Source organism: Staurois parvus, unplaced genomic scaffold (genome assembly GCF_062004578.1).
Source record: "Staurois parvus isolate SC_StPar_1 unplaced genomic scaffold, SC_StPar_1.0 ptg000604l, whole genome shotgun sequence".
NCBI lineage: Eukaryota > Metazoa > Chordata > Amphibia > Anura > Ranidae > Staurois > Staurois parvus.
Window position 1 is genome coordinate 1,149,905 of NW_028318400.1, and position 13,597 is coordinate 1,163,501.

The 13,597-nt window shown below is 43.3% G+C and overlaps 1 protein-coding gene across 1 annotated transcript in view; it reads right to left on the reverse strand.

Annotated features, from left to right (window-relative positions):
* Positions 1-13,597, reverse strand: part of LOC149449767 (alpha-2-macroglobulin-like) — a 124,129-nt gene that overhangs the window by 63,633 nt on the left and 46,899 nt on the right. Inside the window, exons 17-19 of the mRNA XM_089692754.1 lie at positions 11,975-12,086; positions 11,423-11,543; positions 6,414-6,639 (exon numbers count right to left, since the gene is read on the reverse strand). Coding sequence (XP_089548880.1) covers positions 6,414-6,639; positions 11,423-11,543; positions 11,975-12,086 — 459 coding nt within the window. The remainder of the gene's footprint in view (positions 1-6,413; positions 6,640-11,422; positions 11,544-11,974; positions 12,087-13,597) is intronic.

Sequence of the window (13,597 nt, forward strand, 5' to 3'; positions counted from 1 at the left end):
TACACTCCCATGGCTTCAATTATCACCTCTATGCTGACGACACCCAAATCTACCTCTCCACCCCTCTCCTCACCCCCACTATCTCCGCCCGCATCACTCACCTCCTAAACGACATCTCAGACTGGATGTCGCTCCATTTCCTCAAGCTTAACCTCTCCAAAACCGAACTCCTCATCTTTCCCCCTGCCCACACCCCCCCCCCCCCCAGCCTATCCATCACCACCACCAACACCACTATCATTCCCGCCCCGCAAGCCAAAGTCCTTGGCGTCATTCTTGACTCGAACCTCTCCTTCCTCCCTCATGTCAAATCACTTGCAAACACATGCAGGCTCCATCTCCGCAATATTGCCAAGATACGTGCCTTCCTCACCCCAGACACCACCAAACTTCTTGTACACTCCCTCATCATCGCACGCCTTGACTACTGCAACTCTCTTCTCATTGGCCTACCCAAGTGCAGGCTCTCCCCGCTCCAGACCATCCTGAACTCAGCGGCCAGACTCATCCACCTCACCACCCGCTCCACCTCTGCCACCCTCCCCTGCCTCTCCCTCCACTGGCTCCCGATTGCCCAACGCATCAAATTTAAACTTCTAATCCTGACCTACAAAGCCGTCCACAACACTGCCCCTGACTACCTCACCAACCTGATCCCCAAGTACCACCCTACCCGTACCCTTCGCTCCTCACAGGACCTCCTTCTATCCTGCTCCCTGGTCTCCTCCTCCCATGCACGACTGCAGGACTTCTCCAGGTCCTCCCCTATCCTCTGGAACTCACTGCCCCAATCCATCCGACTGTCGCCTTCCCTCCCCACATTCAGGCGCTCCCTCAAGACCTATCTCTTCAGGGAAGCCTACCCCACCCTCACCTAACGGCCATCCTCCCTCATTCCTCCCACCACTTCATCCCCCTCAGCCACTTCATTCCCCTCAGCCACTTCCTATTGTTCCACTACCCCCTCCCTCCTAGATTGTAAGCTTGAAAGAGTAGGGCCCTCTTACCCCTCGTACGCTGTCTGTTTTTGTTGTACTGTGCCATTATTGTTCCCCCTATTGTACAGCGCTGAGCAAACCCTTTGGCGCTATATAAACTCGATGTAATAATAATAATAATAATAATAATAATATAAGACTGCAAGATAGCCATTACCTCAACATTGGACAAAAAAAAGGACCTAAAACCAAAAAATAAAAATAAAAAAAACTTTATTTATTTTTGTTTTATTTTTTTGTTTTGGGTCGTTTTTTTGTATTGTCCAATATTGAGGTGATTGCTATCTTGCAGTCTTAACTCAATTGTTTCATATTGCAACTTTGCTAAAAAAAACATACTCTGATTACATTTTTTGAGCATTGTATTGTCTTTTATGTAACCGCTTTTCTTTTGTGAATTGTCTGTTCACATTGCTTTTTTCTAGGTTTTTCTGGTTATTGGGCAATACTTCATATTTTTAGCGATACCCATTACTCTTGATGCCTACATCTACAGTATATAGTTATTATAGAAAAGTAAAAGTAATTGAGATCGCACATAAACCAAGCAGCTAGCATAAAAGGTAGACCTCTAAACCTCCAGATAATATGATATAATAAATATGCAGCGCTAAAATATAATATAAAAGTACAAAATAATAGGTAATCACTAAAGGAAGTGAGTGCTACTATAGCGCATACAGTGGGGCAAAAAGTATTTAGTCAGCCACCAATTGTGCAAGTTCTCCCACTTAAAAAGATGAGAGAGGCCTGTAATTGGCATCATAGGTAGACCTCAACTATGAAAGACAAAATGAGAAAATAAATCCAGACAATCACATTGACTGATTTGGAAAGAATTTATTTGCAAATTATGGAAAATAAGTATTTGGTCACCTACAAACAAGCAAGATTTCTGGCTCTCACAGACCTGTACCTTCTTCTTTAAGAGGCTCTTCTGTCCTGCACTCATTACCTGTATCAATGGCACCTGTTTGAACTTGTTATCAGTATAAAAGACACCTATCCACAACCTCAAACAGTCACACTCCAAACTCCACTATGGTGAAGACCAAAGAGCTGTCGAAGGACACCAGAAACAAAATTGTAGACCTGCACCAGGCTGGGAAGACTGAATCTGCAATAGGCAAGTAGCTTGGTGTGAACAAATCAACTGTGGGAGCAATAATTAGAAAATGGAAGACATACAAGACCACTGATAATCTCCCTCGATCTGGGGCTCCACGCAAGATCTCACCCCGTGGGGTCAAAATGTGATTGTCTGGATTTTTTTCCTCATTTTGTCTCTCATAGTTGAGGTCTACCTATGATGCCAATTACAGGCCTCTCTCATCTTTTTAAGTGGGAGAACTTGCACAATTGGTGGCTGACTAAATACTTTTTTGCCCCACGGTATATAGTGATGACGTGATATATCGTCTTATTATGACGTATCAAAACACAAGGTGGAGATCTCCCCAACTACTGGTGCTTCTGATTTGCTTAGAATGTGGAGCTGTCCCTGGGAGTAGAGTGAGCAGAGTGAGTCCTGTGAGGGAGCAGTGTTACCCTGTGTGCCCACGGTGTGCTTGACGACCCCGCAGCCCCTGCCCAGACCACCTTAGATGGATATATTACATACATGCGCATATTTTATGCGCTTCTGGTAAGTGCATAATTTTACTGGCCGTCGTCATAGAATTCACCAGCATGGATTACGGATCACTATTTTTCTGGACTTTTTTTGCATTTTCAACGAGTGATTACCTATTATTTTGTACTTTATATTATATTTTAGCGCTGCATATTTACTATATCATATAGTTATTATAACTGTGGGATACTCCAGTAACTTTTCTCAGCAACTTAGGGATGCTAAACTTTCTCCTAAAGATCTGAGTCCTTATACAAGCTATATAGAGACATCAGACACAAAGTCCCCTTTGAGAAATGCGAACTCTAAGAGTTTTGGCCTTAGCACATAGTCTCAAAGATTTCTCACACGATCCTGTACTCACTAATGTCCATGGATAATTGAATGCCTCCTTCCAATATCAGTCAGTGCCAGCCTCTTATAGCAGATTAAACCCCCCAGCTAGCATTGCTGGGACCTCAATGAGCAGCACATGGCAGGATTGCCCAAGAGGGCAAACAGCCTCCACCCCAGGCTATAGTCTCCTCCTCTTGGAAAAAGACCCCTCTGCTCCAAGTCTCAGAGTATTTATACACCCTCTAAGCCATCATCTGAGCACACTCTCCCCAAGGATTGGCCAGGGCTGCAAAAATATGCAGCTGCTGATTTAACTCTCCCAGCCCTTCTAGATTTCTTTCAGACAGACCGGGTGAAGAAGTCAATCTGCAGCCAGTGAAAGACAGAACAGAGCAGATCAGATCAGAACAAGCACACACAGCTCCACTGATTACAGTGAGCCACGAACTGACTCTACCAAACCTAGCAGCTATCTAGGAGGGAGCCACATAATTTTAATTCTTTTGGAGTGTGTTCCTTCCAAAATTAAGCTGCTGGTTCTGCCTAGGCAAAGGACAGCTAATCTGTGTTTCTGCATAGCACAGAAAGCACCCCTTGGGTGTGGAAAGCATGGGGAAATGATAGTGAAGCATCATTAGGTCAGACCCAGATGGAACCCACTTCAGGAGTACACTAAGTTACATCTGTAGCATTTTGAGTGGCTGTGTAATGGGTAACCAGTAAGGACTAAAATCACTTTTTGGCTTTATAACCTTATGCATTAAGCATACAAAAGATTCCTCATGTAGCTCATTTTGTAGTCAGGAGGGCAGTGATTGTTCTGGTCTGTTACAAGTTGGGAGTTTGATTGCTTCCCTCTGCTTTGGGAAGAGTCTTCCACAATATGGGACAGGGAAATTTAAATTTCCAGTCTGAATATTTATCATACGCTAGCCAATCTCTGGAAGGGGGTATCTAGAAGATGACTTAGGAGGTGATAAATAATTTGGAACCCCGGAGAGATTGTTTTTTCCTCGACAGGGAGCCCTGTCACTACTGAGGAAGTCGCCAAAGTCCTCTCAGAAGCCCGCCTCACTACCTGCCCCCTGGACCCTATCCCCTCTCAACTCCTCCGGTCACCCCCCGCCTCCCTCATCTGCTCCCTCACCCACATCTTCAATCTCTCCCTCTCTACTGGCATATTCCCCTCCCCCCTAAAGCACGCACATATCACCCCCATCCTCAAAAAGCCCTCCCTGGATCCCGCGGACCCCAACAACCTCAGACCCATCTCCCTGCTGCCACTCACCTCCAAGCTCCTTGAACGCATAGTCTACGATCGCCTAAGCTCCCACCTTACAGACAATAACCTCCTTGACCCACTACAGTCCGGCTTCCGTCCCCTACACTCCACTGAAACTGCCCTCCTCAAAATCATTAACGACCTACTAAACGCCAAAGCCAAAGGCGACTACTCTGTCCTCCTTCTCCTGGACCTCTCTGCGGCCTTCGAGACAGTTTGACCACCCCCTCCTCCTTAATAAACTACTCTCCCTTGGCATCAGAGATACTGCTCTCTCTTGGTTCTCATCCTACCTATTCCAACGCTCCTTCAGTGTCACCTACAATGGTGCCACCTCCCCCTCCCTCCCCCTCTCTGTTGGGGTCCCCCAAGGCTCTGTCCTTGGACCCCTTCTCTTCTCCATCTACACCTCCTCCCTGGGCAAACTCATACACTCTCACGGCTTCAACTATCACCTCTACGCTGACGACACCCAAATCTACCTCTCCACCCCTCTCCTCACCCCCACTATCTCCGCCCGCATCACTCACCTCCTAAATGACATCTCAGACTGGATGTCGCTCCATTTCCTCAAGCTCAACCTCTCCAAAACCGAGCTCCTCGCCTTTCCCCCTGCCAACACCCCCCCCCCATCCTATCCATCATCACCAACAACTCCACTATCATTCCCGCCCCGCAAGCCAAAGTCCTTGGCGTCATTCTTGACTCGAACCTTTCCTTCCAACCGCATGTCAAATCACTCACAAACACATGCAGGCTCCATCTTCGCAACATTGCCAAGATACGTACCTTCCTCACCCTTGACACCACCAAACTTCTAGTACACTCCCTCATCATCTCACGCCTTGACTACTGTAATTCTCTTCTCACCGGCCTACCCAAGTGCAGGCTCTCCCCGCTCCAGACCATCCTGAACTCAGCGGCTAGACTCATCCACCTCACCACCCGCTCCACCTCTGCCACCCCCTTCTGCCTCTCCCTCCACTGGCTCCCGATTGCCCAACGCATCAAATTTAAACTCCTAACCCTGACCTACACAGCTGTTCACAACACTGCCCCTGACTACCTCACCAACCTGATCCCCAAGTACCGCCCTACCCGTACTCTTCGCTCCTCACAGGACCTCCTTCTATCCTGCTCCCTGGTCTCCTCCTCCCATGCACGACTGCAGGACTTCTCCAGGTCCTCCCCCATCCTCTGGAACTCACTGCCCCAATCCATCAGACTGTCGCCTTCCCTCTTCACATTCAGGCGCTCCCTCAAAACCCATCTCTTCAGGGAAGCCTACCCCACCCTCACCTAACGGCCATTCTCCCTCTTTCCTCCCACCCCTCATTCCCCTCAGCCACTTCCTACTGTACCTTTACCCCCTCCCACCTAGATTGTAAGCTCGAAAGAGTAGGGCCCTCTTACCCCTCGTACGTTGTTTGTTGTTGTTGTACTGTGCCATGTATTGTCCCCCCCTCTATTGTACAGCGCTGAGCAAACCCTTTGGCGCTATATAAACTCCATGTAATAATAATAATAATAATAATAATAACAGTATGATGAAAGGTTTATCATACTGTTGACAGGACGACAACTATTGGACCTCAGGTGAACTCTAATCTATGTTTCTCAGACTCGTCATACTACACTGTGATGGCTGTCTGCACAATACAAATACGTAAGAGATCTGCTCTGAATTTGCTCTGCTGGGGATACAATCAATCTGCTGGTGCAGAAACAGGCCAATCCCCAGGTCATACCTTGGTCAGTTCTGCCTTCATGCTACACACATTAGCTTTTAGCATTACCTTTTATATAGCTATGAATGCAGCACCATCACAGCATTACTGATATATTGCTGATTTGTAAGAAAAAAAAACATGATTAGCTGGTTATTTTTCTTGCTAAACTCTTGGAATAGAAACAAGTCAGTCAGTGGAAGTGTCCACCCACTTACATGCAGGAAAAATCTACAGGTTTGGTTATAGTGGGTGTAAAGTATGAAAAGCTAAAGTGGGAACAATGTTTTTTATTCATCAAAAGTTTCAAGGAATTGGACAAACATACAGTTGAATTAAAAAACCTTTCACCCATTATAACTGACAAACAACAAACCATGTAAGGGGGAGCTATATTTTTCCAATGTGACAATGTTTTTCTCATTTAATTTTTTTACCTCCATAGGGTTCTTCATGTAGTTAAATGTAGAAGCTTTTAGGGTAAATGTTTCTCCCCGGACTACAGAGTATGGGAGGGTTAGATCCACAAAGAATGGCTTGAAGACTCGAAGTGAGGCAGGAGGAGAAAGGCCAAATCCACTGGGACCCAAACATACTGCTCCCCCAATCCAGTCTGTGATAGTGTCTGGAGTCTTCTTATGGAGTTCGGCACTGCCTTCCACCCTGAAAAGCACAGAAATCATTATATATATATACACATAAATATATATATATACACACAGTGCTCAGCATAAATGAGTACACCCCGACAGGTTTGTCAGAAAACCTTTACTTTTCTTTCAGAGTCAACATTTCTATGGGACACTATACTACAAAAAACTCCCACATTGATTGCAAACAAGATTTGTTAATTTGCACACACAAAAAAATATTTTTCCTAACAAATCCATTCAAGACCATGTTGCTAAAATGAATACACCCCATGAAAGTCTTCTGAGCAAAGCAAAATTTTAGACAACAAAATCCTAATTAACAAGAATTAAACTAAGAATTCAACTACAAGTGAGTCTAATTATTTATTAAACAGGTGTCCAGAAGGCAGTTGATTATACAATGCTCAAAAAAACTGAAGCAACACTTTTTAATCAGAGTATAGCATCAAGTCAATTAAACTGGTCAATTGATCTGGTCAGTTAAGTAGCAGAGGGGGTTGTTAATCAGCTTCAGCTGCTTTGGTGTTAATGAAATTAACAACAGGTGCACTAGATTGGCAACAATGAGATGACCCCCAAAACAGGAATGGTTTTACAGGTGGAGGCCACTGACATTTTTTTCCCTATTCATCTTTTCTGACTGTTTTTCACTAGTTTTGCATTTGGCTAGGGTCAGTGTCACTACTGGTTGCATGAGGAGATACCTGGACCCTACAGAGGTTGCACAGGCAGTCCAACTCCTCCAGGATGGCACATCAATACATGCCATTGCCAGAATATTTACTCTGTCTCCCAGCATAGACTCAAGAGCATGGAGGAGATTCCAGAAGACAGGCAGTTACTCTAGGAGAGCTGGACAGGGCCGTAGAAGGTCCTTAACCCATCAGTGGGACTGGTATCTGCTCCATTGTGCAAGGAGGAACGGGATGAGCACTGCCAGAACATTACAAAATGACCTCCAGCATGCCACTGGTGTGAATGACCAAACAATCAAAAACAGACATCATGAGGGTGGCCTGAGGGCCCAACGTCCTCTAATGGGCCCTGTGTTCACTGCCTGGCACCATAGAGCTCAATTGGCATTTGCCATTGAACACCAGAATTGGCAGGTCCACCACTGGCACCCTGTGCTTTTCACAGATGAGAGCAGGTTCACTGTGAGCACATGTGACAGACGTGAAAGGATCTGGAGAAGCCATGGAGAAAATGACACTGCCTGTAACATAGCTAGACAATGGTACCCTGACTGCTATTAGGTATCGTAAATCCATTTTGGTAAGGAAATCCTTGGACCTATTGTGAGACCCTATGCTGGTGCAGTAGGTCCTGGGTCCAAACGGTGTGGCACCCTTACGTTCCTTAAACATTACCCAGTCCATATCATTATAGATATCCACCATGATATTTTTCCCCATTGAGTTTTGATGTGTTTTAAAAGTGTTCCCTTCATTTTTTTGAGCAGTGTAAAAGGATGCTACTTAAAGAAAACCCCTTCCCATTTCATGCTGTCAGCAATGGTACCACATTGAAATGTCACAAGGCCTGAGAAAGAAAATAATTTATTTACACAAGAAAGGTGAATGCTGCAAGAAGATCAGCAAAGCTTTACTTATCAGTTAGAATATTGTAGCAAAAGTAATACAAAAAGTTAACAAAGATGGAACTACAACCATCTCACAGAGACACCCAGGTTGTCTACAGAAGTTAACACCTCGACAGGAGCATCTTCTGATGAGAAGGGTTGAAGAAATTCGCCATGCAAGTTCACTGCAGTTAGCTAAAGATGTAGAAAGCTAAACTGGGATGATTGTTTCCTTGACACAATATGGCGCACACTGCAAAGGAATGGCATGCATGGGTGTCGTCCATGAAGGAAGCCTTTCTTAAAGCCCATGCACACAAAAGCCCACCCTGAATTTGCCAGGACCCATGCTGAAAAAGTAGAAGACTACTGGGACTCTGTACTCTGGAGTGATGTGACCAAGATAAATGTTTTGGAACTCATGGCTTCAAAACTGTATGGCGTTGCAAATATGAGTACAAAGAAAATGCATGGTGCCTACAGTGAAACATGGTGGTGGCAGTGTCCTTCTGTGGGGCTACATGAGTGCTCCTGGTGTCGAGGAGCTGCATTTCATTGATGGTATCATCAGTTCACAGATGTGCTGCTCTATATTGAAAGAGAAGATGCTACCATCACTCCGTGCCCTTGGTTCCGTGTGCTTTTCCAACATGACAATGTTTTAAAACACGCATCTAAGGCCACTGTTACATTTCTAAAGAAGAACAGGGTGAAAGTGATTCAGTGGCCAAGTACGTCTCCTGATCTGAACCCAATCAAACACCTATGGGAAATTCTGAAGAGACAAGTTGAGCATCACTCTCCATCCAGCATCCAAGAAAGTCATTCCTGACGAATGGAAAAAGATGTTGCAATATGTCGCCAAATTGTTCATTCCATGTCTAGAGACTTGGTGCTGTCCTTACAAATCATGGAGGTCATACAAAATACGAGATGTAGTAGTTTTTGTTGTGGGGTGTATTCATTTTTGCATCAACTAATTTAAGTAAAACTAAAGATTTTGTCATCTAAGTTATATTATTAACCTTACTTTCATGTAATGAGCTAAAAAAAGGGTCTATAAAACTCAGTTTTGCCAAATTTTGGAAAATGTTCTTGTGTTCATTGAGATATTGATGAAAATCTTACTTTTCAAAAGGGATGTACTCATTTATGCTGAGCACTGTATATATATATATATATATATATATATATATATATATATATATATACATATACACACACAGTATATGTGTAATCAGCTTATAGTAAACAGATAAGTCAATTATACAAACTTAAATGGACTACAAGAAAATGGCCGATGGATACACACAGGATCAGCAGACTGTAAAGCTAAAATAGTAAAAGACGATGAGAACTGGCTTCAGCTTGATTCTCCTCCCATAGAAAGATCCCCCTAAAGCATTTTGCACATGTAGGAATCAATCATAGAAGCCTCCATGATTAGGCCCCACATGAGCAAAATGCATTATAGGGGTTTGTCTATTGGTAAAGAGCTGAGCTGAAGCCAGTTCCCATCATCTTTTCCTCTTTTCCTGTTTTAGCCTTACAGATGCCATTGTCCTCTTCACTCGTAGTTCATACTTATGTTTTAACATGCAAAGTTCTAGCACATAGTGACCAGTCAAAAAGTAAACTTCATTACTCTGATCACAATTATATGGTAAAAGTTCCATTCTGAGTGCTGGTGATGAGTTATCTCAAACACCTGAAGCTTCTCATGTGACATTAAGTCCTGTCATTGCATAGCTTGGGTAGGGGATTGCATCACAATGGCCTTCATTTATTAAAGCATATGAAATAAGCAAAATTTGTATAGACACCTTTTTCTTTTCATTAAGTGTTCTTGCATGGCAGACCACTTACTGTTACTTCACATATATATTCTTATTATTATAGCCAAATTTACCACCCTAACTCCTCCCACAGTTTTTACACTACATAGACAGTAATATACCGAAACGTGCGGATTGTTCCCGATTGGTGTGCTATTACTTAATGGAACGTTTCGCCGAATGGTTCACGAAATATCGCCGTTTTTGTGGTGAAATCAGTCCCATAGGAATGAATGGCGGAATGTTCAAAACTAGAGTGGGAGCTGACAAAAGCTAGAGTGTGAGCTGAAAAATCAGGACATCAGGAAATCAGGATTTCTAAACTGCCACCACTCCCTCATTTTCAAGCCCACCTACACAAATCATATATCAAAACGTTCAGCTATCCCTGCTGCCACTAAAAATGTCCATGGCTAAGCCATAGTCCTGATAGTTTTCACAATATGACCATTTGTTTGCAACTCACGCCGCCCATTGACATTCATTGAAACTCCACTCTAGCCACCTCAAATTTGAAGGGCAATTTCTAAACTGCAACTCTGCCTTCATTTTTAATATTTCAGAGACATACTATGCATCCAAATTTAGGTCTGGGTCTTGTTATTCTCACAATATAAAGCTCTTTGGTGTAGGATTTATACTTTTTAAACTACAACCGTTTGAAGATGGCAACCGCCAGTGAAGTGAGCAAGTTGGAGCAGTTTGTTTTTAACTGCTCTTCTCTACCGTTGCTGTAGAGTGAGTTGCCATAGGAACCCAGGTGTGTGAGCAGGCAGCAGAGTGACAAGCTACTCCACCCAGTTACTCCGCCCACTCCAGTTGTAGACTACTGGTGGAGGCAAGAACACTTCACACAATTTCCCCAGAAATTGTAGCTTTTCTAGTTTTAATACTGTAATTTTTGTTAACAAGGTTTGAGTCTATTTGACTGTTGTTGGGGTACAGGGGGTTCCATGCTTACATGTATATTTACCCAGGCAGTGTGTTAATTGTAAATTGATTACTTCTTTTTTTGAGCATGTATACGGTAACTGATCAAAGAAAGGAAATAATGTAGATGTCAGAGCATAGAGGCCAGATGTACTGTAAACATAGGTAGAAAATAACAGACACCAGTGAGCTCTATAGAAAGCAGCCCAGTAGATAGTAAAAATGAAACAAAAGAAAATCAGTTCTGTAGTAATTGTTCTCATTCATAATGTGCATTTTTGTTAATAAATAAATGAAAAATCATTCTGGCAGTTGTGTTTTGGTGTCTTTAATTGTAGAAATTCCTTTGCTGATACAGTCTTGTGCAGTTTTTTTTTTCATTACCTTATTGCTGGGTACTACCTCTCTTAAGTGTTATTATATCTAACATTCAGAGGTTTACTTACCCCACTGCTATATGTTCAAAAAGGAAGGTCTCCGGAAAATAACTTCTTACTCTTTCCTCCTCTTTTTTTGCTGTGCTACCTGTCTGGGTGGTGATTGGTTCTTCTTCCACTGGCGTGCTACCTAAAACGAAATACACACATGCTTACACAACAAAACACATATCTCTCCACTGTCCCGCATTTGAGGAGAATGTATCTCTTTTAAAACCTAATCTATTTGTTTTTTCCTTCCCAGTTGTCCCTCTTTCTGGTCCTATATACACCGATCAGCCGTAACGTTATGGCCTTCTAATATTGAGTAGGTCCCACTTTTGTCACTAAAACTACCCTGAGCCATCAAGGCATTGACTCCACTAGACCTCTAAATTTATGCTGTGGTATCTGGCACCAAGCCATCAGCAGCAGATCCTTTAAGTCCTTTAAGCTGCGAGGTGGAACTTCAATGGATCATATGCAGGGCCAGATTTCCCAATAGGCACTGTAAGCAGAAACTCAAATCTAGAAACAAGAATTTACTGCACTTAAGTGAAAGAGATCCTACAACAAACTTACCGAAAAGAATAGGGAATCGTGATCTTTCACTTACTCCATCAACGACAGGAAGGTCCACACATTTCACTGGCCTCTTAATCTCTGCACTTGTTAAGATTTTCAATCGCAAACCCTGTAATTAAAACCACATTGCTGTTGGCTTTTTCTTGTTGTGGATGATTTGCTAAAGTAATAGAGTATGTTCATTTTGCAAATAACATTTTCTCTAAACCTAGGGAATAGGTGAAGCGAAGGAAAAATTACCTTTGCTAAAGAATACCCATTCATATGCAAGAACAATTAAGACTAAATGAGGATTTTTGCCAGAAAATGATTGGATGATTGAAGTCAACATAGCTTTACCGCATTCACTTAGGGAAAAATTCACTCTGCAAAATTTAAATTCACAAACTTTTTTTTTATTTAATGCACATCATTTGGTAATTTGTGAAAAGCAACTTTTACATGAGATTGGTGAAAATTCACTTTTTCTGAACATGTGACAATTTAAAGTGAACAAACTCTACTTCTTTAGAATATTAATCCCAATGTCTCCACTATGTCTAAAAAAAGCAGATGTGGTGGTAATGGACACACTAAAATGATCAATGTGTTGTACAAATCAAATTTAAATGTATATTTTTAATTAGGGTCAAGAGCCAGCAGTGATCCCAAGTGTAATCATGCACAGTAAAAGGATTATGTAATGCCAGAAGAAATTACAGCTCATCTTGTATTGATATGAATTAATTTTATTCCTTCCAATAGTCAAAGTCCACGTATACGCCAATGCTTTTTGGGGCCTATACAGTAACATGTCCTTTTCATCAGGTCAAAAGTGTACCTGTTCCAGGATGGGCAAGTTGTGTGTACTGGGGGGGGGGAGGGGGAAGTTGCTGGCAGTGGTGAGAAGGAGAAGGGTTCTGGTTGAGTGCTATGAATTGGGGTGCCGTGCTGACAGTGGTGAGAGCAGAGAGTGGGGGGGGGGGCTGCCAGAATGGTGAGAGTGTAGGGGGATTCTGGTATTAGTGAGAGGAGGGGGAGGCAATGGTAAGGTTCTGAGACCTGGGAGGCTTTGTTGTCAGAGTGGGGGACTCTTTTATGAGTGGGGGTCAGAGAAACTTATGGAATAGTGAGGGTAGGGGGAAGCTGTTCTGACAAAATGAGGAGGCTCTGGTGTAGTAATGAAAACTAGTGAGGCTGTTCACAGAGTAGAGGAGCAATGCTGGGGTGATAAGCTAGGGAGGGTGGTCTAGAAGATTTGGAGGGAGCTGTGGTGAGGTGATGAGAGCTAGGGGGACTGTGCTGAAAGATTGGGGGGCTCTGTTGGTGAGATGAAAGCTGGGAAGGCTGTTCTGGCAGAGTGGGGGTGGGGGGCTTCGGTGTGGTGATGAGAGTAAGGGGTGTGTTTTTAGGTTGTTAAGAGTGCCCCTTCACAGCAACTAAATTTGAACTGCAGTGAATATTGGGTTACTACCCCACATGAGTGATAGTAACCCAAATTTCCTAAGCACAGTGGCCCCCCAAATAGCATTGAATAGAAAACATTTAGCAATATTCATCTATACATCATATATAAATGCAATTAACCCCTTGAGAATGGAGGTCCTGCTGCCTCTCTGCTTAGCAGTAAATAGTAAAGAA